This window comes from Medicago sativa, chromosome 1 (assembly GCF_051527215.1).
Source record: "Medicago sativa cultivar Bolivia chromosome 1, Bolivia_mono, whole genome shotgun sequence".
Classification (NCBI taxonomy): Eukaryota; Viridiplantae; Streptophyta; class Magnoliopsida; order Fabales; family Fabaceae; genus Medicago; species Medicago sativa.
This window is the reverse complement of record NC_140749.1, coordinates 15,258,880-15,284,604: the sequence shown is the minus strand read 5'-3', so window position 1 is coordinate 15,284,604 and position 25,725 is coordinate 15,258,880. Positions and strand designations below refer to the sequence as shown.

Sequence of the window (25,725 nt, the reverse complement as noted above, 5' to 3'; positions counted from 1 at the left end):
AATCTGACTAAGATGTTTAACTTTAACAATGTGATTTTTATTTGAGTTAAACAATAAACCCTACATATGTTTATACCTGAAAAAGGGGTGTTAATTTGGGTGGCCGTGAAGATGAGTTAAACAATACTCCCTCCGTTTTAAAATGAGTGTCACTTTAGCAAAAAAATTGTTTCAAAATGAATGTTACTTTACATTTCCAATACAACTTTAATTTTTTTCTTCCAACTTTACCCTCAACTTTTCTCTCACACAATTTTCAATTCAACTTTAATTTTGTCTTTTTCTTATAAAGTAAGGGCATTTTAGTAAAAATGTTATATCCAATGATTATTTCATTCCATTTCTTAATCTGTGTGTCAAAGTCTAAAATGACACTCATTTTGAAACGGAGGGAGTAGATCTTTAAAAAAAAAAACACATAAAATAGATACTCCCTCCGTCCCGAATTAATTGAGCCCTTGACTCATTTCACACTTATTAAGAAAAATGTATAAATAAAGGGGAAAGTGAAATATATTGAATTGAAAATGATGAAAGTAGTATTAATTAGAGTTATAAAGGGGAAAAAAGTGAAATATATTGAATTGGGAATGATGAAAGTAGTATTGAAAATTGAAATGACTCAGTTATTTTGGGACACTTTTTTTTTTACTAAATGACTCAGTTAATCCGGGACGGAGGGAGTACATTAATTAACAATTTTTCGTAAAAAATGTAAATAAAAGCAAAGGAGGCCTGTATATGGATGGATGGAGTAATATTCATACCATAACATTGTCTTGGACTTGGTAATTTGAGTTTTATTAACCATCTCGATTGCCCCCTAGTAATTTGAGATAGTATAACTATAAGATCAGTAAACATGATACCACTCAAACATTAAAAAAGTGTGAAATGATTTGCAGTCATAGTTCTTCCTTCATAATAGCAATATCATTGCTACTACCTTTGCTTGGCAATGGCCAGAATATCCCTCCATCCATTGGATGCCCTTTCAATCTATCTTGTACACATGACAACAAGAAGATTCTCGAAATACCTGCTTACCCAGTCCCTATAAAACTCCTTATAACTGACATTAACTACACATCGCAAGTATTAGAAGCACGTGATCCTGAAAATTGTCTTCCACGACTCTTACTTCAGTCCAATTTCTCTTCATCAATATTTCCTTTTCAGATTATTGGTGGTTCTGGGATGTATCCGCAATTAAATGAATTTACCAATATTAGTTTCTTTAATTGTTCTTCGCTAGGACAACGCTATCTAACAAAGGACTACCAACTGTATGGAGATGAGCAGCAGGACATGATTTCTTGTCCAATTTATATGGCAGCATTTGACAACGATATCGTTGAATTGAACCTTGTATCCTGCACCAAATTGTCTCAACGAGTTTCACCCCTTATTCTTCCGGTAGAATCTTTATATGGGTATACGATACGACAAACCTCAATCTCATTATCATGGTCGGAAACAAATCTTCACAAAGGATGCTTTAAATGCAAGAACAAATCAAAGAAGATTATTTTATCCTCTGCAGGTGAGATACATTAATCACTTCTATACTTTCATTTGATTTGAAATTTAAGAGAAATTTTTACACTTATGTAGTGGAGAATTTTTTAAGGATGTTGAATGTTTATTTTGTAGGTGCAATCATTGGCTCAATTGTGCTTGTTCTTATATTTGGTTGTAGTTTTAAAACATATCACTATTTTAAGATGAAAAGTGAAGATCATACAAGAATTGAAAACTTTTTGAAGGATTATAGGGCTTTAAAGCCAACTAGGTTCTCTTATGCAGACTTAAAGAGAATTACAAATAAATTCAAAGATAAGATAGGCGAAGGGGCTCATGGAGCTGTTTATAAAGGTAAATTATCGAACCAAATCCTAGTAGCCGTGAAGATTCTTAATAATGCTGAGGGAGATGGGAAGGAATTCATAAATGAAGTGGGAACCATGGGCAAAATTCACCATCTCAATGTCGTTCGTTTGCTTGGCTTCTGCGCAGATGGTTTTCGTCGTGCTTTAGTCTATGACTTTTTTCCAAATTGCTCGTTGCAGAAATTCATTTCTCCCCCTAACAACAAAGACGATTTCCTTGGATGGGATAAGTTGCAACAAATTGCTCTAGGCATAGCAAAGGGCATTGAGTATCTCCACCAAGGTTGTGATCAAAGAATTCTACACTTTGACATTAATCCTCATAATGTCTTGCTAGATGACAATTTCATTCCAAAAATCACTGATTTTGGTTTGGCTAAGATGTGTTCCAAAAATCAAAGTATTGTATCCATGACTGCGGCTAAGGGAACATTAGGCTACATGGCACCCGAAGTTTTTTCAAGAAACTTTGGAAATGTCTCATATAAGTCAGATGTATACAGTTACGGTATGTTATTGCTGGAGATGGTTGGAGGAAGAAAGAATACAAAAACGAACGGTAGTCAAGAAGACATACAAGTTGAGTATCCTGACTGGATACACAACTTGCTTGAAGGAGGAGATATACAAATCCCTATTGATGAAGAGGGAGATTTTAGAATTCCAAAAAAATTGGCAACTGTGGGACTATGGTGTATCCAATGGCACCCTTTGCATCGCCCGACAATGAAATATGTGATACAAATGCTTCAAGGAGAGGGGGACAAGTTAAAAGTACCAACTAATCCGTTCGGACCAACAATTACAACTAATATAAATTCTAATATTGTTGCAGAACGTATGAATTTGGAGCTGGAGGTGATTGAAGAACTAGAATAGATACATATTGGTTATACATATTTATTGAATAATTGTTCATTGTCAATGACTTTGTTAGTTTTTAACTAAGTGTTATATTTGTGAATAATATCATCTGTGAGCAAGAAGCACCCAAATTATTAAAGTGTAAAGTAAAGAATATCATATATTGATTAACAAACCCAAATATAGATATTTTATGTATATCATAGTCAATCACAAGTTTGTTAAAATAACAAACCTTGTTTTTTTTTTCCCTTACCAATATATTTGCCATACTTAATTTTCGAATATTGTTTTTGAGTTTGTGACGATATACTTACCAAGAGTAGTGCTAGTTGGATCTGTAATATGGCCTCACGCTCCATAGCAACCTATGTTCTACTTTTTTTTTTTTTTAGGGACCTATGTTTCGTTTTCATATGGTCCTGAGGAGGCCAGAAGCCTGGCACTTATCCATAAGAGACAGGCCAGGCCACTATCGCATATTTCGTTATTTAATCCACTATTACTTTTCTTTTATTTTTTTTATTTTTTTTATCACTATTTGATTAACTTCATTAGATTTGTAATTATCCAAATCAATTAATAGTAAGAAATATATTTTAATACAAGTGATAAAGGTACTGCTGTTTTCTTTTGCTTTCTCCATCGTGTTTTGCATCTCGTGATCCATCCAATTGCTATCATATATATTTAAATCTAAGAGACAAAGGTGTGTATTGGATTGAATTATTGTTGTTCCAATTGTTGTGTTATTTGTTTTGTTGTGGTGAGACTTTTAAGGTCGGTTAGTGTTTGTTGGGATTATCAGGATTGTTGGAAAAAAAAAATTGAGTATCGTAGGATTGAACCTAAGTTAAAATACCTAGTATGTTATTCTAAGTCGGATGTTCTATTTCTCAATGAGATTGTAATCCACTCTAATAAAACAGATGAATTTCGATACTTGCTTGATTTTGATAATTGTTTAGTTGTTAGTAATAATGGTCAAAGTGGTGGTCTATTACTATTTTGGTGTCATTCTTTTAATTGCATGGTGTTAAATTATTCTGCTAATCATATAAATGTTGAGGGTAAATGATCGTAATCGTGAAAAATGACAATTTACACGTTTTTATCGAATGCACATCATATAAAGGTCGAGGTAAGTGATGGTAGAAGGCTTGCATGTTGGGAGATTGATCAAGTAAATGGTTGCGAGGTTAGTCCTCATCGTGCTCAAGACGCCGAAAGTCATGCAAGAAAGAGAACTGTTTGTTGGACGCAACAATATGGATTCATGTAAAGGCAAAGAGAGAAAACTAAGGTATACCTCATTTTCTACATGCCACGCCCTATTTGTATACCCTCGGGCGTGGATGTGTAAGACTCGATTGTTGTATTTTGGCGTTTACTCGCCTTGCCTTAACTCAACCAGTCAATGTATATTTGCGTTTTTGTCTTGCAAAATGGTTAAGTAAAACCAGTAAACCATAGAAACATATTTGTAAGTTACTCAAAATAGGTTTTTTTTCCCCAGTGGAGGGTCTTTTCCGGCCTCGTGCCCGGTCTCGATGTGTCTGTTGAGGCGCATTGGACTCTTTTGTAAAGCCGGATGATATATTTGCAATTGGTGCGCTCACATAACCGATGTGGGAATGAGTGATAGCCGGGTTGGGCTCTCTGCTTGTCTTGTTCACAAGTGGGATGAACCCGACTTGGATGCCATATAGAATGGCTTTATGTGTACCTGAAATTGTGAACACACATACAAATGTATTTGGCTTTACCGTACCTCTTGCGGAGATGTGGGGTGTTGGCCTCGTAAGGCTCTAACTCTTCTCACAACGCCTGTAAGAGAGGAATTCATACATTATACTAAAATAAAGTGCTATAAGTTATATGTAGTAAAATCCCACGAACTTATCACTTGGATAAATTCCGTTTAAAAGCTGAATATGACTTGACTGTTACGTAATTCAAACAAATAAATAGTGAGGATTCGAAGAATCCTAACCGCCGCTTAACATGTTGCAATCAAAACAGGTAAACTTTGCTCTGTTGCAAACATATTAAATTGCAAAATCTTAACCCTTATCTTTATCTATTTTAATTGTTTTATAAATAAGTAATGTGAATTGTTTGGTTGGAACGAAAATCCCCGTTCATATTGGAGACCGAAACAATAATATGTTTCCATATTTCTACCGTTATAATTTGTAATTATATTTCTTTCAAAAAAATTGTAATAATATAGACAATATATCATGTCTTATGGGCGATAATCGACGGGGTGCAACCATCTTTTTATGACTACCCCTTTTTTTGAAAATTATGTTAGCATGAGGTTTTTTTAAGGCTTCATACCTTAAGGGTCCGTTTGATGGTCAGGATATGATAGAGATAGGATATGATATGAAACTGGATAAAGACAGGATAGGATATAGACAGGATAAATGCTTATCATATCATGTGTTTGATACACACATGATAATAAACATGATAGCATATATATTAGAATTAAATGACAAAAATACCATTATAATTAATTCCCCCTTGAATACAATTAAATTCATATTAATGATATAAAATTATAATTTCCTTTATTAATCATCTTCTTCCTTTGTCAGTTACAGCACTTCTTCGTCCATTAGAAACCATTTTCGTAAATTACGAGTAAATGGGAAAGCAACATTAATTGCATACCTTATAGCTACAACCAACAATTAAATAAAATCTCCACCTGCATATGTTATAATTGATAAACAATAAGCTCAGATTTTTCTTCTTAATCGAACACCAATTGACATCTTAACAATTTGTTTCAAAATTTTTTTTTTGGCGTTAACAAAAGAACAATTATTTTCAATTTGACTTCACTACAACGTAGATAACCAAAAAAGAGGGAAAATTGAGAATTAAGCATGTTGAGGAAAAGGGGATTATATTGATGAATTGGGATTAGATTTGTAACACATAGAAGAAATGGTGTTGAAGAGTTATGGAGGAAGAGGTAGAGCAACAGAGAGAAGAGTCGATCGATAGAGAAGGGAGTGGGGGGTGAGGGCAAAATAAAGATTTTAGTTGTTACCTTTGATAGGATAATTCTAACCCAGCCTAAACTTAGATATAAATTACAAAGAAGTGATAGGATAGAATAAATAAATGGAATAAATTATCATATCTTATCGGTGCATCAAACAAAAGATTGCAACAGGATATGAAATGCTTATCATATCCTGACTCTCTATCCTGACCATCAAACGCACCCTAATGGTTTACACCCAATGTTGGTTCTGGTTCATTTAAACTGGGAAGCAATAGCGCTTAATTAATTGGAGAAAAAGCATGGAACTCAACGACTTGTTGCAAAGAGAATTATACTTATTTTACCCCAAAATATCTTTATTACGTGTTAGATAGAAATTTTCATGCTCCACTCAAACAATATGTAAAGACTTTACTTGAAAGGAAAAGATCGTGAAAAGATTGATAGCCTCCACCTTGCATTTTCATGCTCCACTCAAACACTATGTAAGGCTTTACTTGGAATTAGGGATGAGAATAGGCCAGGCCGGCCTACGACAGGCTAGGCCAGGTCAGGCTTTTTTATTAAATAGAGAAGGCCTAGGCTTTTTTTAAGCCTATTTATCTAAAGAGGTCAGGCCACAGGCCTCACAGAAAGCCTCTTAAGTCTATTAGGCCGGCCTATTTAAGTAATATGAATAATATTATTTATTATTACAATAAGTTTTTGCATATATAAATGTATTATTATATACTAGAATAGAAATATGATACAATATATAGTCGAAATCCCTAAAACCTTGTGTTGATTATCAAAAGATAGTTTAATCTAATTAAATTATTAGTTCCCTAGTCCATTTAAACTTATATCACATTGCTTATTTAAAGATGTTCATAAGATATAGGCTTTTAAACATGCTAGCAGGCCGTATCAGGCTTTCAGAAGGCCAGGCTCATGCCTAAAAAGTAGGCCTATGACAGGCTGCAGGCCAGACTTAGGCTTAAAAAAATATGGCAGGCCAGGCTTAGGCCTTGCAAAGCCTAGCTCGGCCTAGCCTATTCCCATCCCTACTTGGAATGAAAAGATCGTGAAGAGAATGATAGCCTCCACCTTGCATTTTCATGCTCCACTCAAACACTATGTAAGGCTTTACTTGGAATGAAAAGATCGTGAAGAGAATGATAGCCTTTGCATTTTCATGCTCCACTCAAACAACTTGTATGTCTTTACTTAGAAGGAAAAGAGCATGAAGAGAATGATAGCCTCCACCTTGCATGGATGTTTATTTTTCTCCTTAAAAAAATCCCTATATGAGAGAACTATAAAAATATCTGAGAAGGATCTTGTAGGATTATGTCAAATTCTTTAAATCATTTTCCTCATATTATAATAATTTTGCATCCCGGCCCTACTTCAAAGTCATCTATCATTATTACTCTTGACTTCCAACATAGACTTGGGAAGTAAAAAAGCATTATTCATACAAAAAGTAATATAATTGATGTAGAAATAATAAGAGTAAATTACACTCCCCTCCCCTCCTCTCAAAGATGCTTGAATTACACTCACCTCTCTTCTAATGTTAAAATATACACTCCCCTTCCTTAAAACGAAAAATTTGTACTCGCCTCCCTTATGAGATGTTTGTATTACAACCCCCTCCCTTAATAATTAAATATACACTACACTTTAATCTATTTTAACATAAATAAATATTTTTATGATATATATTAATTTTGAACCACCATTTAAGGAAAATTATTCATTTCATTATAATTTAAATGTCAAAGGAGCTTGGGATCAATCTCTTTTAGCCAAGTGGGATGCTACTCCTATTTTGACTCGTATAGTCTTGATTATTTCATGCACTTCTGTGTCTACCACTAAGGCTTTGGATTCGGTCAAGGTGTTGGCTCCAATTTGTATCTGCACCTATTACTCTTGACAAAAACAACTCTCATCAATCTATGTCTGCAACTGTTTCTATGCCGCATAACTACCTGCTATGATAGTTTGACAAGTGACAAGCTCCCTTTATGCCAAATCTTGGTTCATGCTTCCAATCCCTCTCTCCATTCTGCCCAGCCTTTAAGAGTGTGCAGATTCTTTTCAAATTTTGGCGAGATGAAGTAAAAGAGGTGTTGGAGGACACTCTTAGCCATGACGAAAGACTAGTGGAAGCACTATCCAAGACTATTTGAGAGCAATAAGGCAGAGAAAAAGAAGAAGAAACAGGTGAATAAAGTGAAGTCTTCTAATTAAGAGTCTGAATTGTGTTGTATTTTGTGAACACCTCTGATTGTATATCAAGTGTTCAAACACTTTTCTTTGCAACTTGTTTACATTAGAAGTCTCTTACTTTTGTGCTTGAGCATACGAAGTCTCTTGCTTTTTTGCTTGAGCAATAGGAAGTCTCTTGCTTGTGTGCTTGAACATTTGTTTGTAATCAGTATTGGGTTATAGTGAAAATCTTCTTGGAAGTGCAAGGGGGATTGGACTACTTCCGGTTTGTGGAAGGAATCTGTATAATTGTTTTGTCTCTCTCTCTCTCTACTTGTTTTCTCCGTTGCATTAGACTCTGTTTATTACTCAGTTTCTGAACTCCACCAGACTCTAACTTTGAACCCTGTTTTAAAGCCAAAAAAAGAGAACACAATTCAACCCCCTTCCTTTGTTTTTCTTACCTTCAATATATTCATGGATTATCTGCCATTCCACATAAGCGTGTTTAGCCAAGTCAACATCCACCACGTCATACGCCGTTATCTAACAAGGCGTTTTTGTAACAGAGTTTGACGGAAAGGACAAAAAGGAAAAAGTTATTAACTTACGGAGGTTGTTTTAGAAAGAAAAAAAAAAGAAGAAGATACATAGACGAAAACTAAAAAAACATCAAATTATAGAGATGATTTACATATTTAAACCATATATGTGTATGTTTTTAGACATGTTAATTTGTTTTAGCTGTGAAAAAAATTGTAAAAAAAAATCATCATTTTTTAGCTGGTTTGTTTATATGTACTATTTTTCATCATATTCTACTTTTTCTCCAATTTTGTACATACATGATTAATTTTTTTAATTTATTAAAAGAAGACAGTTTTTTGTTTTTCAATAAACTGTTATTATTATTATTATTATTATTATTATTATTATTATTATTATTATTATTATTATTATTATTATTATTTTTCAATAACAATAATAATAATTAATGCCCTCTTTTGCACCACGAAAAAAATTATTAATCTCTTTTTTTTTTTTTACAAAATTAATATTATTTGTTTACCAATGAAATAAAAATAACCCTGATTTGGTGATGTGTCAATTTTTTAAAGAAGGGTAGTGTTTTATTTTTACAACATCTTCCTTTCTTATATTATTATTATTATAGATTTATTCAATTCATTTAATTTTTTTCATCATTCCTTGCTTCTACTTCTCATTTGGGATTTATCCGTTGTCTACTACAAAAGGCTAAAATATAAATAAAAAATATAATAAAGTTTAGTAAAGAAATAAAATGAACTTTAAAGATCATCAACATTTTTATGTGATAGATGATCACCTGAGTGAGCTAAAGGGATACACACAACATATTGAATAGAGACGTTTAACATTATTAATTTCCATTTTATAAATGGCTTCTTGCAACTCATAAGTGCTAAAAACTATTTAATTGAAGCTAACAAATCATGAAATATTTACTTATAAAATGACCAAAAAAGTCTATTTGTTACATGCAAAGGAGGAAAAATATGGCTCAAAATCTTCTGTTTTTTTATGCTTTAATCATCTTTCTATCTCAATTTCTTACTGCAGGTATGTCATTTTTCACACCATTTTCTATTTTGCAAGTCTATCTTATAACATTATTTTTTGTTCACATTTGAGTAAAATATCCATTTTTCTTAATTATCTATGTAGCTTCCTCTCTATGCATTACTGACGAAGAATGTCCAGAGGCATTACCTCTTATGTTTGTAAAGTGTGTTGGAGGTGCTTGTGAATACTATACAAAAATTCAAGATGAAAAATAATTATATTTCTTTCAACATAAGGAGGAACAACTTCATTCTTCAGGTCTCTTCAAGAAAAAGAAAAAAACTTCATTCTTTAGGCAAAAAATTTAAGCATCACCATTTTAGTGGTTTTAATCGAAATATGATAGGTTCGATTTTGACTGCAACTTTTGGAGGCTTAATCTCATTCCTCGCTTAAGTGTTGTAAATTGGCTTATTTTTTCTTTTTCTTGTTGGTTGGTTGTTATGTTTTCATGTTGTAACAGTGTAACATTTTTTAATCTTCTTAGGCATGTCTTGTGCGGGAAGACTTTTTTTTTCTCTCGTTTGATTGATATCGTAAATCCACATAAAAAATGAGAATTTTTTTTGTCATAACATATATTGTGGGACAAAAGAAGCATAAGTTTTTGTCCAGTGGCCTATATAAATAATCTACCTTATAAAATTTGAATTTTTTTCCACCCTACTAATTTCTCGCACGCTCTCCAAAATTCCTAAACTGCCCTCGTTCAAATTATATAATTTGAATCCTATTTGTGCTACTTCAGATTATATATATAACATGAATCCTGTAAAAAAAAATCATAAATAGATAATCAAAAGTCTCTACTAAACATCATATCATCTACACAAAAACCGCACAAGAATTTTGTGGATGGTATGAATGGTCAACAATGACCAAGATAACATAACTACCCAAAAGGAAAAGTAGGAAAGAGAAGTCCACTTTTAATGAACAGGTGACAGTTGAAGGTGAGAAAAACACAAGAGCGGGGGGGGGGGGGGGGGGGGGGGGGGGGGGGGGGGTTGAGTTGTGTTCTCTTTTTCTGGTTTTGAAACTAAGTTCTAAATCAGAGCCTGGTAGAGTTGAGAGTCTGAGCAATGATCAGATTCTAATGCAGCGGATAAACAAGTAGAGAGAGAGAGAGAGAGAGAGATATTGAGAGAGAGAGAGACAAAGCAAATTATAGTGGTTCCTTCCACAATTCGGAAGTAGTCCACTTCCTCTTGCATTTCCAAGGAGATTTTCACTATAATCCATTACTGATTACAAATACCTGCTTCTTCTGGAATGAGGACTTGTGCCCTTATTGTTGGAGTAAATGAGTAATTTCAAGATGCATTAGAGCAATTTTAATGTCTTAAAGAGCAATTTTCATACACAATAATGAAAGAGTGCCTAGATGAAATCAAAGAAAGAAGTAAAGAAGAGGCATAACTTGTTGCAAAGCAAAAAAATAAAATTAAAGGGAAATAGATCATCGGAAGATAGAGGTTTGCGGTTTATAGGAACAGTGCTATGAAATGAAAAAGGTAATTTTATGTCTAAATTTACGGTATCGATGGCAGATATGTTCATCTTCATCAATTTACTACGTTGATCAAGATTCAAGCATTGCTTAAACAATTTTGATGAAAATTATTTTTTTTTAAATAAAATAAATCAATTTGAAAAAAATAATATTATGTTAACGGTATAAATAGAATGAACACTAACAAAATTGGTATCCAATTTGTGTGTTCCAACTTCCAATAACTGACATGTTATAATATACATTTCTATAATTCATAGAAAAATAAACATATGCTAAAATAGAAATCCTATGTTATTAAAAATAGCAAATTTGTCAAAGTGAGAAGAGAAATTCTAACTTACCACAGTTAACAAAAAGTCCCAATGGAGTCCTGCGATAAAACAGTTCACACTCAAGTCCTCCAATTTGTCACCAATTTGTCTATTGAACTGACAGGTCTGTAGGTTAGTGTCACAAAAATCTTCACAGGGACGTTTCACCCAAGTAAGGTCAACTCCATAGCCTAGGATTCCATGAATTTCCACGTAGGAAAAATGTTGTGTAGTATTGCTGACATAATTCCTGAACAAAGAAGAAGCCGAAGACGTAGCAACAAGCATCACTCGACAATCAACATTTAAGCTCCCAGTTTTGATGTCGCCGGCGATAGCATAAACGTGGCCATTGAATTGCCATTTGAGACATATGGAGATGTATTCACATACATATGATCGTTCTTCACTGGATTCCTAGATGAATTTATTGTTGTTTTTGGATTTCTAAACTGTTGTATTTGGATTTTCCAAATTCTATTATCTACCGAAGTTGTTACTAGGTTGAGTCACGACCAGGTCGCTCTCTTTAAGACGTTTCGTGGCACTACCCAAAATTGTGCAAGGTAGACTATCAACCACGCCGCCTCCAGGATAAAACAAGCCCAGCTACAACTGTTCGATTAACTACTGCACTGTAGTTAATCGTTCGAGAATTACACCTTCAAATATGGTACTAAGACCACTCTTTAATATTGAAACCACTCAAATCAATATGGTATTATTACCATTCTATTATGGTGCTGAGACCACTCAAATATGGTGTTACCACCATTCTAACTTTAACTTCTCCAAAACATCAATATGGCACTACGACCACTCAAATATGATGATACCACCATTTCTCATTAAATAGAAAATTATTGAAATAATTTATATACTGTTAAGATCATTCTTAATTCCGACGGGACATTAGTTATACGAAAAGGGACTATGATCTTAATAGTACTCTATATTCCGAAGGGACTATGAACTTAAGACCACTCTTAATTCCGAAGGGGCATTAAACCGAAAAAGGGACTATGATCTTAAGAACACTCTTAAAATATGGTTCAATCGATTGATCGAAGCCACTCGATACGGTACGTAACCGCTCTATTTGATACCGAAAGGGACAAAAAGGAGTAGAAGTAGAAGAAACTTGTTAACACACGTAGGAGGGAGAAGAGAAGAAAAGAATTCCCGACAACTCAATGAAATTTTTTTAGGTGTGTGGAATGCACTATGTGAGTTCTCTATTTATAGGGAAAATTCACAACTAATAAGTGAGAAACTTTGGGAACAAGTAACATATTACTTTGTAATTAAGTAATTCACATATTAGATCTAGTACAAAAATATCTTAATTTAGTACCAAAATATATTATATTGAGTACAAAAATATATTATATTATGTACCAAAATATTTTAGCAAAACTTGGGGACTAAGAAAGCACTTTCTAATAATGATTAAATTAATTATTTAATTTATCATTTCCAAATAATAAAATATATATCAATATATATTTTTTCTCTAGTGCTTATGTACCCCCATTAATTAGAGGTACACCCCCACTATATAAACACTACTAATGTGTGTGTTCCATCCGATATAGGACTTCCACTTTTTTCAATTCACACAACACTAGTTCTACCCAACATGGGAATTTGTGTTTAGTCTTTTTTACTCAATTTCCACACATGTTCCAACAATCCCCCACTTGAATTTAAAAAATGGTTTCAGAAATAACGTCAAAAACGTCTCCATAAGATTTGCTAGTAAACAAAGGTGTCGCCTACGACTTGAACCTTTGCATAGCGAGTAAAATTCTGATTAACAAGAGTTGCTTACATCATTGAACTCTATCTCAGACATAGAACCCACACACAAACCTTTTCATAAGGTGTATTCTAAAAGCCCGTGCGTTTATGGCCTTGCACGTGTATCCCGATTTTAACGAACGCTCTAGGTATTCTGCCCCGAATCCCATAGGAACCGGCCCTTAGTTCCACATTCATATAGGTGAGTCTATCAAGAGTACTCATGTAGCTATGTACTCCACTCCAAATAGAGTATAGATCTCATTAAGAGTTTCTATTATCTCATCCTTCTATCGCTGCAGGAATCATGCTTTCTTACTTTTATCATAGCATGTTCTATCACTTATGACTTGTTATTACCCATTGAACCTATTTCTTGGGATCTCCAGTCATGTAGGTCGGGTTACCATCACTTGTGACCTTTGGGCATTAGTCCCATCCTATTGGATGTGTTTAGGACTTTCTTTCTAGTAATTCCTTTCGTCAAAGGATTGACTATTCTTTATCAGTATGTGCACGATCTACTTCAACTGTTCCTTTTAAGAGTAGCTAGCTCTCTAATCCTTTATGTGTTTGTGCCTTAATAATCGTCTCTTGCTATTGTAGTAACGATTCTCAATTTTGTAATAGCTGCAGACTATCACAATAAATTAACACTTCTGGAAACAGTTTTACCTACTAAGGGTTCTCAGCTAGCAAGTATCTTATCAACTTGCTTCTTCACTAGTTTTCTCTAGTGTTCTCATCCCAGATTAATTCCATAGTGGACTGAGTCAATATCATTTGTTTTAACAAACAACTCCTCTAGTGATGCTCAATGTACAGTCACTAGTCGCTTTAAGACTCATCTGAAGGATGTTCTATTTTGTATCTTGTACCATTCATGTACAATATGATACTTCTCATTTGTATCTTGTACCATTCAAGTACAATAGGATACTTCTCATAATGTAATCTTAGAGTCATAGTCTTTTAAGGCACCTCATGACTACAAAATACCCCCTTTAATAGCACTCATTTTGGCTCTTAATAGCGCTTCTCAAGCGCTAAGAAAGCCCCCGCTATAAAAGGTCTGGAGCCTATAATAGCGCTTTCCAAACGCTATTAAATAGCAACACATCAATAGCGCTTTCAGAAAAGCGCTAATATAGCCTTATTCTAGTACTATTCAAGTAGCTTTTCTAACAGTTGTTTCTTAGCACTTTCTGAGAAGCGCTATCGTAGCCTTTCTACTCAAATAGGGTTTTCTTAGCGTTTTACTAAAAGCGCTAATAAAAGTTGCGTATTTTTTTTTTTTTTTTATAAATTTGTAACCAAAAATGCTATAATTAAACGCTATAATAAAATACTGAAATATGAATATAGCAAATTACATTCATGATAATCTCATTACAAATTAATCATAAACTTAATTATGAATGTCATTAATACTAGTCAATCAACAATTGCCAATAAAAAAAAAAAGCTCCTAAAAGCAGCCACAATTTTTTTTTTAAGCAATGAAGATGTAATCAGAGAGATTACAATCTTCAGAATTCATTCCATAAAAAGATAAAAGTACAAAATAAAGATGAAGATGAGGGGGGACATAAAACCAAAACCCTCCAAAAAGTACTAAGAGAATCTAAAGTTTGGGAAACCAGTCTTGTTCCTAGCAAATTCTGCCAAAATCTGAGGAGGCAAATCATTGTACCAGAAATGTGAGGATAAAGCAAGACCAATGTTAGCTAATATGTCTGCACATTTGTTACCCTCTCTATATATATGAGTAACCTGAAATCTGAAGCTATTCAATAAAAACAAACAGTTATCCCACCTATTTCTTAAGCTCCAAGGAACTATCTTAGAAGACTTGAAAGCTAATTGAACTAGCAGTCTCCAGCCAAAGAAAACAACATTTTATTTGAGATTTTTTTAAACAGCGAAAATATATTAACAACGCAACCAGAACAACTTAAGAAGAGCCTCACGAAAAGACGGGCAACACCAGCCACAAACAAACACACGCAGCAGGAAGCAACACGTGTGATATGCCACAAACACCACAAACAGACCCGCATCCCCACCAAAACAGAAAAATAGAAACATAAAAAACCAAACAGCACACTCCCAAAATAGGAATAGCAGAACAACAGAGTTTGTGACAGAAAACCAATATAAGAAAGCCCTAGAACAGTCCTAAATAACAACTATTAATATAGGATAATAGAGGTACCTGGCATATACAGAAAACCATTATAATAAACCAATGCTCTTGTTCTATGTGGGGATACGTATGAGCCGGAGGTTTTTCAATATCATCACGATTTTTATCTTTCACATAGAGTCTTGTCAATGTGGTTTTGTATGCTCTAAACAACTTCCCAGCTTCCATTTTTACATGATCCTTGTGCTCATTGCCAAATATGTAAACTTTCTGCAAGATGACAGAGATCATTAATTACCAAATATAAATAGATAAACATAATGAAAGGTTTTCAACTAGCTTTAGTTTGTGTTTTACCCGAATTTCATCCAAAACTTTTTGTTTATAAGGTCTCATTTCAGGAGCTCTCCAATTTTCCATACTAATTGGAACCATCCGACGAACAATGACTCCAATGTAACTGACAAAATTTTAGCTTTCTTTCCCAACTGGTTGACCTCTAGCATTCCAATGAACCTGAAGTACGAAAATGGTTATCAATTCAGTAATACAAAATGAAATCAACAAATCTTATCAAGACCAACTAGTTACCTCAATAGTATCTCCACGACTTTTATCTTTGTGAATCACTCGCAGGTGGGTCACACCACGTTTATAATTACCTGTAAAAAAAATGTTATTAACAACGACAGTAACACTAAGAATAATTAAGATTAAAAATGAGAATCAAAGACAATAAAAGAATAAAAACAAGTTATTATGCCATACAAGATCAAGGTAGTCTTTTTATCACTTCAATCTTCTCAACAAAACTTCAAGTTGTTCTTATAGGATAAAGGCATAAATGCTTATCATATAACTGCTTATGTACAAAACACAAAAACAGAGACAACGGCGGCGGCAACGACAGATGCTCCTTGTCTTTAGTTCCAATTGATTAATCCTATTATACACTAACAAATATTAGTTAACATCTGAACAAAACAAGTGCTGATTTTCATTTTGGATAATTAAGTTTCAGCACTAGACGAGTTTACAATAATGTTGCAGAAGGTACTGCCAAGGATTCACCAATAACCATTCATCAAATCATACAAAGTTGAATTGATATAATAAAACTTGATCACTTAAAGTGGAATTGATTTTATTTTTTTGAACCAGCAAATATTATTGATACTGAAACTCTTGCAAGACGCAAAGAGGCGGAGAATGGGAAAAACAACGATTCCGCATATAGGCGTAACATCAACAAACCAACACAAACCTCCCGCAAACAAAAGCGGTGAGAAAAACCCCTAAGAAGAAAACACACCAAGCAAAATAGCGAAGTTATGATGCTGAATTCTCATAACAAGGAATCATAATTCAGTCCCATAGCTAGGCCCCTCCGCTCTCACAACCAAAACCAAGAAAGGAGCCCCCCTAAAAACTCCAAAATGCAGCCGAACCTGTGGTTAAAAACACCACAACAGCAGTCGCAAAAACTAATCACAGTAGTACTGATAAGCCAAAACTGAACTGCAAAATTCTGCAACATAACACCAGCTCAAACAACAACACAAATACTTGCTTTCAAAACATGATAAATACTAACATGAACAAGTGTTGTGAAAATTGAAGACACGTGCTCGCAGGCATGCACACACCACACACACACACACACACACACACACACAATAGAGAGACAGAGAGATAACATTTGGCCATCAAATAGTACCCACAAGAATAACAAACAGAAAAGATACATGTTTTGAATGAAAGTAGTGATATTCCATTATGGTGAGTAAATTCATAAGTCTCTACAAGGATAGAATTAAAAACACAAGGGAGAAAGATAACTCACATGCATACGGCATCTGCATGTAATCTCTACTTATTCATTAAACATGTTATCTTTACTTATTCATTGTAGAGATACCTCCACTCATGTTAACTTGAATTGAGTGAAGTATGCTTAATAATTCAAGAATTGAACCCATAAATTAACAAGTTCCACAAATGCACAAACTAAATTGAATATTATAACTAAAATATGGGAATGTGTCGTTATATTCTTGTTCTTTATAATTGTTTTGAAGCAAATTTGATTTTCTTAAAGCATAACCTGAGGTCTGAGTCTGACTTACCTAGTTGAACTTGTAAGATACAGGCAAGTCCTTTCAAGATTGTTTCGTCAACATACTCAATCAATATATCTAGGTCTTCAACCTAACAATAAAAAATTATTGCATGAAAATATTGTTCAGTTCAATTTCTTATTAGTTTGGAAAAAAGCAAAAGAAGAATTTAAGATTTTACCTCCATCAAAAGATCATCAGCCTTGGGTTTAGCATTATGCTTCAACAAATTAAAATTAGTCAAAAAATAATCAACAATTTTCTGATTAGTATGATAATGATGTTTCACTGAAGCCGATTTGCCAAACCCAAAAAGACTAACTTTATCAAAAACCCCTAAATGCCACAAAATAAAGTCACTTTGAATATTCAATCCTATAAAGTGTAAATATTCCATCGATTGATGAAAGCTAAAGCACACAAAGACAACATTTTCAAGGAAAAGTGGGTGATCCACAAAAACATGATCAACTCCTCTCTTGTAACAGTGAAAGAAATGCACAGTTTCAATCTTATATCCAACTTTGATATACCAACAACAAAAAACAACTCCTAGAATTATCATACATATAAAAAAAAAACCAATGTGATAAAAATAGTTAGATTGAAGTCCTTAATGTTTTACAAAAAATAATAATTAACTTGTATCGGATTTAAGCCAAATTTCCATATTTGAGTGAAAGTACCTTTCAAAACCAAGCCTTGCACTTCAAGGAAAATGTGTCCACTCTAAAATAAAGTCAACCATACTCTTTGAAATGAGCAATTTAGAAATGAGCTATAAACACTTTAGTCACCATACTCTTCACTAGATTGACTTGTCTAGTACTCTTGTTGCGTTTCAGCAGAGAAATTTTTTTACTTTCATGAAGTATTAAACCAATTCAAACAATTATAAAGGATACATGACATTAAATATAATAAGATTAAACCTCATACTTTAGATAAAAATGAGCTCAATAGTGAAAATATTAGAAAAGCTAATATGACCATATAATATAACCATACACAAATCATCATTTTACTCAAACCCAATCCTGATTATATATGTATGGTTGTATTGGTAAAGATTACGCCATCTCACACTCTTATCTAATGAACTCTAAAATAAATAAACACACAAGTATGGGTGAAGATTAGGTCATCTCACATCTTACCTAACGAACTCCAAAATAAATAAACACACACCAACAAAGAACTGTGTTCTCGGTTTTAGCTCATTGTTAAGAAAGTATAATATAACTATGTATCAAACACTCACACAAATACCACACACAACCATGACACATAGACATCACTAATAAATTAAGAAAATAAAAGTTATGGAATGCAACTCTACATGTGACGGTGTTGGACACACCTTCATCTGAAGTGTCAACGCTACATAAATAACTACCTCTCTAATGCCAACATAAGCAAGTATATATAAATAACCATTGAACTAAGATCTCTCTAGCACCGACACATCTGATAGAAGGTGTATCCAGTGTCTGACATCGACACATGTGATTACATTCAATTAATTAATTTTTTCAAATTTTCACCCGTGTTGATATGTCCAACACCCATATTTGTGTCTGTGATGCATAAGTTAAGACTTTTCTACACTAAGGGCAATTAAAAAAAGAGAATGCAACTACACATATACAAAAATATTCAATAGTGTGATTTTCCACTTGCCCATTTTCAGTTTAACCAAGTACAGACTAACACTTACCCACATAGACATTTTATCAAACAATTTGCATACAAATAAGAAAATGTCAAAAACACCAACCATTAACCCTTCAAAGATCCAATCCAATAACACAACAAAACCCATAAAGCCATTATTGAGAAGAAGAATTACCTGAGGGTGTATGTGGGAAGGTTGCGGTGATACAACAAACAGTTCACGAAGCAGTAACAATTTCTTCTTAGACGGCGGTGAGTTCGGCGGAGAGATCAATTGAGACGGTGAGTGAGGACGTGAGAACAGTTAAGAACGAGTGAAAAGTGAGGTGACAAAGCAAGTTCTATTGACAATGATTCGTGACGAGTATACAATTTGTGAGAAGAACGAATGAGGTGGTTTTGCGGTGAGTGAGAAAACGTGAGAGAAACAGCTAGAGATCAAGTGAAGGAGAGAGAGAGAGAGAGAGAGAGAGAGAGAGAGACGAATAGTTTGGTGAGACGGTGGTGGAGATCGAGTGGTGGTTAATATGGAGAGAAGAGCTAGCTGTGGTGGAGAAGAGATAGAGGACAGTAGAGTGAGATGTGAAGAGTGACAATATAGCATTTAGTTGTTTTAATAAAGCCTCACATCGATTTTTTTTTTTTAATAAAGCCCAACAATAGCGTTTATGTGGAAACGCTAACTTAGGGGTACAAAAATAATATCGCTTCTCCAAAAGCGCTATCTAATTGAAGTAACATAATAGCGTTTTTTCGAAAGCGCTATCTAAACCAAATTATCAGAAGCCAATAATAGCGCTCGACCAGAAGCACTATAAGAGATCTATATGTTTCCTTTTTCATAGCGTTTTGAAGAAAGCGCTATTAAAATTGCGCTATAAAAACCCAAAATTGTGGTAGTTCTTTCAATAGCATGACAATGCTTTTCTTTTGTCTACTAGTAAACTTGCACAAGATTTTTACGACATCGACAATGTCGGGTCTAATACATTCATTGGCTTACCTAAGGACTGCCAATGATGCTCGCATATTCTATTTGTTTAACTTCATCTCAAGTGTTCTTACACTTGGATCATAATATATGCTTGCAAGTTTACATTCAAATAATAACATTTTCTTAAGATCTTCTCAACTTTGTGAGATTTATCAAAAAAGTTCTCTTTTCTGATCTAGTAATCTTGAAACCAAGAATTACTTAAACTTTGTCTAGGTCTTTCATATCAATGTTGTTGATAAACAATGATTTCACATAATTCATAACATGAATCTTTAAACCAAGTATGAGCAAGTTGTCTTCATAGAGACATATGATCGTGCAAATATTATTTGTCACTTTCATTCACTTTATACTCATTCAATAACATTAGAATGTCAAATTTTTCATGTCATTCCTTAAGAGTTTATTTTTAAACTTCACAAAGAATTATCTAACTTACATAGATTGTTTTCTTGTCCATGAATCACAAAACTTTCAAGTTGTTCCATATAGATTTCTTCTTTCAGTTCACCATAAAAAATGTAACTTTCACATCCATTTGGAGTACTATCGAGTTATGAACGGAGGCTAAAGGGACTAGTACTCTTATGGATATGATTTTCGTGACTGGTGAATGAATGTTGAAGAAGTCTATATTTTTCTCTTTGTCTAAAACCTTTGACTACAAGGAGAGCCTTGTATTCATCAACCGTACCATCAGGTTTTAGTTCCTTTTTTCCAAAATCCAAATACAAGCGATTGGTTTTGCAAGTATGAGACAAGTCAACCAAGTGTCATGTTTTGTTAGACTCTAGAAAATCCATTTCATCGTTTATTGCTTCTTGCCATAATTCAGCATCCAATGAGGATATATCTTATTTAAGGCTTAATGGATCTTCTTCCAATGTATAAACCAAGTTCATACTCTTTAGCAATTCTAGCTTTCTTATTACCTCCTTGAGGTTCTATAACATCTCGTATGATGTTTTCATAACTATTTCTAATTACATGAATGTGATTAGATATAGTGCCCCCGCTAGTTCTTAATATACAAGGGGAATTTTGTTTACCCCCACTAGTGCCCCCACTATTCTTTAATTTACAGGGGTACTTACTTCATAGAAATCAACATCTTTTAAATTCTATGATCACTTTAACATTTAGGTCATAAAACCTATATGTTTCGTTATTTATCGCATACCCGATGAATACACATTCATAGGTTCTACTAGTGAGTTTAACTCTCTTGGGTTCAAAGTCCGAACTTATGTCAGACAATCCCAAGTTCAAAAAATAAGACAAGTTGAGTTGTTTTTTCTTCAAAAATTTCTTAATTAGAATTTTTGTTCTTAGACTTGGGTTCTCTCTACAACATAAATTTCAATTTTTGTTATAAAAATTGAACATATCAAGCGTATCAATTTTATTTTCCAAAATTTACAGTCATCAATAAATATGATAAAATATCATTTTATCATTTCTAGTTTATGTGTCATCGAGTTCACACATATCATAATTTATTTAAGTTTTAGAGATTCATATTCTCTAAATTCATTTATATGAACTTTTGGTTCATATATCTTGAGTGCAACAAATAAAATTGTCTAATCATATAACTTTGGAATTAAATCCAAGTTATTCAAATTTAAAATTAAAAGGTTGTTCACGTGATAAATTTTGATATGTCAAATATTAAAATCACACAACTAGTAAAATAGAAGGAGAATTTAATTTTTAACATACCATCAAAGTGCAGTCTTATCCCACAAGAATGCATGGTTGTTTACGTTGGATTACATTTATTACAGCTAGTAAAATATATTGGCTAACAATGGTACACAAGTCTCTCTTTTTAAGTCTGAGTCAACTCGGTCTTATTCAATAGAAATCTGAAATTCAGATTCTTTCTTATTTTTATACAAAATATTTGGAAAAATATCTCATATAATTTCTAGTTAGAAACAAAATGACCGATCAGCTTTAGATAATTTGTTTCTTATCATGATGATTATAGGCTTAATTACATAAATTGTCCCTTAACTTATTTGTTGTTTTCGATTTGGTCCCTTAATTTTAAAATTTTCCTGTTTGGTCCTTCAAATATATTTCTGTTAGCCCTTTTAGTCCGAGTCTATTAACTTCAACCATAAATGTGTAAAGTAGATCAACATTGTATCTTGTCCATCGTAGACCTTATTAAATTTTTTAATTTTAACCGTTTGATCTTTTATTTTAAAGGGAGCTGTTGGATAATGCAGATATATTATATCTTATTGTGCATCACCAACATCTAATTTTTTTTTCTTCTTACATTCCTTCATCTTCTTCCCTCTCTTCTTCACCCTCATCATAATCATCATACACATTCATTCATCTTCATCTTCAAACCCAGAAAATATAAAATCCAAAATTAATATCTTTCCTTTTCCACTCTCTTCATCATCTTCATCAAATTAAAACACGTAGACTTTCTATAGAATTAAAGCCCAGAATTTTTTTTCTGCGAAAACCCAGAAATCATCATCAATAGCAGCAACAACACATCAAGAAACCAAATCCAACCCTTTTTATTCCTTTCATCATCATCATAAAATAATATCTCTCTCTTCTTTCTCATTCCTTTTCTCTTCCAATCCATTCAGAGACACAAACATTTCTCTCTCCGTCCTTTCTCTCTTCCAATCCATTCACAGACACAAACAAATTATTACCACCACCATCATCATCGCTGCCAACAAAATCCCTCATCTCAGCATAAAACGAAAAAGAATCAAATGCAAATAAAATTAACTATAGAACAATGAAAGAAGAGTGATGGAAGAAATGGATGCCGAGAGTGATGGCGACGACGAAGGAAGTGGATGGCGACGGCGACGGAAAGGGATGCTGCAGCAGAGGAAGAAATGGAATCGGAAATTGGAATCTGTGAGAGAGAGATATTAGAGAAGGAAGAAGAGTGATTAAAGGTGAAAATGGAAGGATTAAATCGGTTTGTGTCTGAAAATGGAAGGTCAAAATTTATTTACCCATAAAAGGCATTTAATTTTTTTTTATGGGGTTTTATATTGGAAAATGAGATCAAAAACTTATAGGGTTTTTTATGGCATTGAATTTGATTGAATATATTTGTTATGGATTTTTTTTGGGTTTTTTGTTGCTGGTTTTGGTTTGATGAGATCAAAAACTCAATTCGGAAATGAATTGTATTGGAATTGCTGCTGGTTTTGGATTGGAATTGGTTTGAAGCTGGGTTTTGGATTAGAAAAAAGAAGAAAGATAGAAGTTCTTGGATTGGGAAATGGGTTTGATAATCGGAAATGGGTTTGTTTGTGTGTCTCATATTCTTTTATGATTGATTATCTGGATATGTTGAAGGATATGTTGAAGATGATGAAGGAGGTGGATGAAAAAAATGAAGAAAATGAATAAAAAAATAGTTGTTGATGAAGAAGACGATGAAGGATTTGGTGTTGGTGGTTCACCGTTACATACATGGTCATACAATCTAATGGCTAAAATCATATCTGAAATATTCCTTAACGGAGGAATAACGGTAGGGACTAACTTCACTAACGGAGGTGTACATGAGGGACCAAATTGAAATTTTTTAAAGACAAGGGACCAAGTCGAAAACAACAAATAAGTTAGGGGACCAATTATGCAATTAAGCCATGATTATATATAAACTTTACATAACCATTTCATGTTACTGTTTCAAAAGAAACAACACCTAATCATGTGTTGCATCCGAAAGACTTTTGAGTTCATCAAAATAAAATAGCAAACCTCACATTATTTTATTTTTCGGTCCATATGCCTTTTCTAATGTTGTGTAACAAACTCGTCTTGTTTGGTTCTGTAACAAATAATTTGTTTTGTAACAAATTATTGTTTCACTATATGTCTCTGATTTCAAAACCATATTTCAAACAAATTCAACGTATTTGAATTTTTTTGTGTTTGTTATTTAAAACAACAATCACTTCATCGTTTCAGTCAAAAGATGTATTTCTATAGCTTGATTTATCCTTAATGTATTTAGGGACAACTTAACCTCAATAAGTAACTTCTTCGGTAGACATAGCAGTACCAAACGTCTTAAAATTGTTGTTTTTGGATTTCCAAACTGTTGTATTTGGATTTTCCAAATTCTATTATCTACCGAAGTTGTTACTAGGTTGAGTCACGACCAGGTCGCTCTCTTTAAGACGTTTCGTGGCACTACCCAAAATTGTGCAAGGTAGACTATCAACCACGCCGCCTCCAGGATAAAACAAGCCCAGCTACAACTATTCGATTAACTACTGCACTGTAGTTAATCGTTCGAGAATTACACCTTCAAATACGGTACTAAGACCACTCTTTAATATTGAAACCACTCAAATTAATATGGTATTATTACCATTCTATTATGGTGCTGAGACCACTCAAATATGGTGTTACCACCATTCTAACTTTAACTTCTCCAAAACATCAATATGGCACTACGACCACTCAAATATGGTGATACCACCATTTCTCATTAAATAGAAAATTATTGAAATAATATATATACTGTTAAGATCATTCTTAATTCCGACGGGACATTAGTTATACGAAAAGGGACTATGATCTTAATAGTACTCTATATTCCGAAGGGACTATGAACTTAAGACCACTCTTAATTTCGAAGGGGCATTAAACCGAAAAAGGGACTATGGTCTTAAGAAAACTCTTAAAATATGGTTCAATCGATTGATCGAAGCCACTCGATACGGTACGTAACCGCTCTATTTGATACCGAAAGGGACAAAAAGGAGTAGAAGTAGAAGAAACTTGTTAACACAAGTAGGAGGGAGAAGAGAAGAAAAGAATTCCCGACAACTCAATGAAATTCTTTTCGGTGTGTGGAATGCACTATGTGAGTTCTCTATTTATAGGGAAAATTCACAACTAATAAGTGAGAAACTTTGGGAACAAGTAACATATTACTTTGTGATTAAGTAATTCACATATTAGATCTAGTACAAAAATATCTTAATTTAGTACCAAAATATATTATATTGAGTACAAAAATATATTATATTATGTACCAAAATATTTTAGCAAAACTTGGGGACTAAGAAAGCACTTTCTAATAATGATTAAATTAATTATTTAATTTATCATTTCCAAATAATAAAATATATATCAATATATATTTTTTCTCTAGTGCTTATGTACCCCCATTAATTAGAGGTACACCCCCACTATATAAACACTACTAATGTGTGTGTTCCATCCGATATGGGACTTCCACTTTTTTCAATTCACACAACACTAGTTCTACCCAACATGGGAATTTGTGTTTAGTCTTTTTTACTCAATTTCCATACATGTTCCAACAATTATAGATGTTGACTTTCAATGCACATGATGGTTTTGGACATTGACTGATTCTTCAATATATTTTAGTTTTTGCAGCATTATTTTTAATGCATAGAGATAGATGAAATTATATTTCTATATATGAAATTACACTTAGTTTGAAGTGTTATTCCATTCAACATGTCACGAATCACAACACTTCTAGTATTGCTGCTGTTAAATAAAAACCTTGCAAATGGTCTGAGTGATGCTTCCAT

The 25,725-nt window shown here is 33.3% G+C and overlaps 1 protein-coding gene and 1 long non-coding RNA gene across 2 annotated transcripts; both read left to right on the top strand.

Moving 5' to 3' along the window:
* The first annotated feature begins 768 nt into the window (after positions 1-768).
* LOC146953014 (rust resistance kinase Lr10-like) lies at positions 769-2,892 on the top strand. The gene is made up of 2 exons (XM_085707492.1): positions 769-1,543; positions 1,654-2,892. The coding sequence occupies exons 1-2, from the start codon at positions 895-897 to the stop codon at positions 2,766-2,768; spliced, it is 1,764 nt and encodes a 587-aa protein (XP_085563618.1). The 5' UTR covers positions 769-894; the 3' UTR covers positions 2,769-2,892.
* A 6,549-nt stretch (positions 2,893-9,441) lies between these two features.
* Positions 9,442-10,087, top strand: LOC146953013 (uncharacterized). Its single transcript, XR_015007990.1, has 3 exons — positions 9,442-9,579; positions 9,685-9,840; positions 9,878-10,087. It is a non-coding gene; the product is annotated as an uncharacterized LOC146953013 (long non-coding RNA).
* Positions 10,088-25,725: the final 15,638 nt, after the last annotated feature.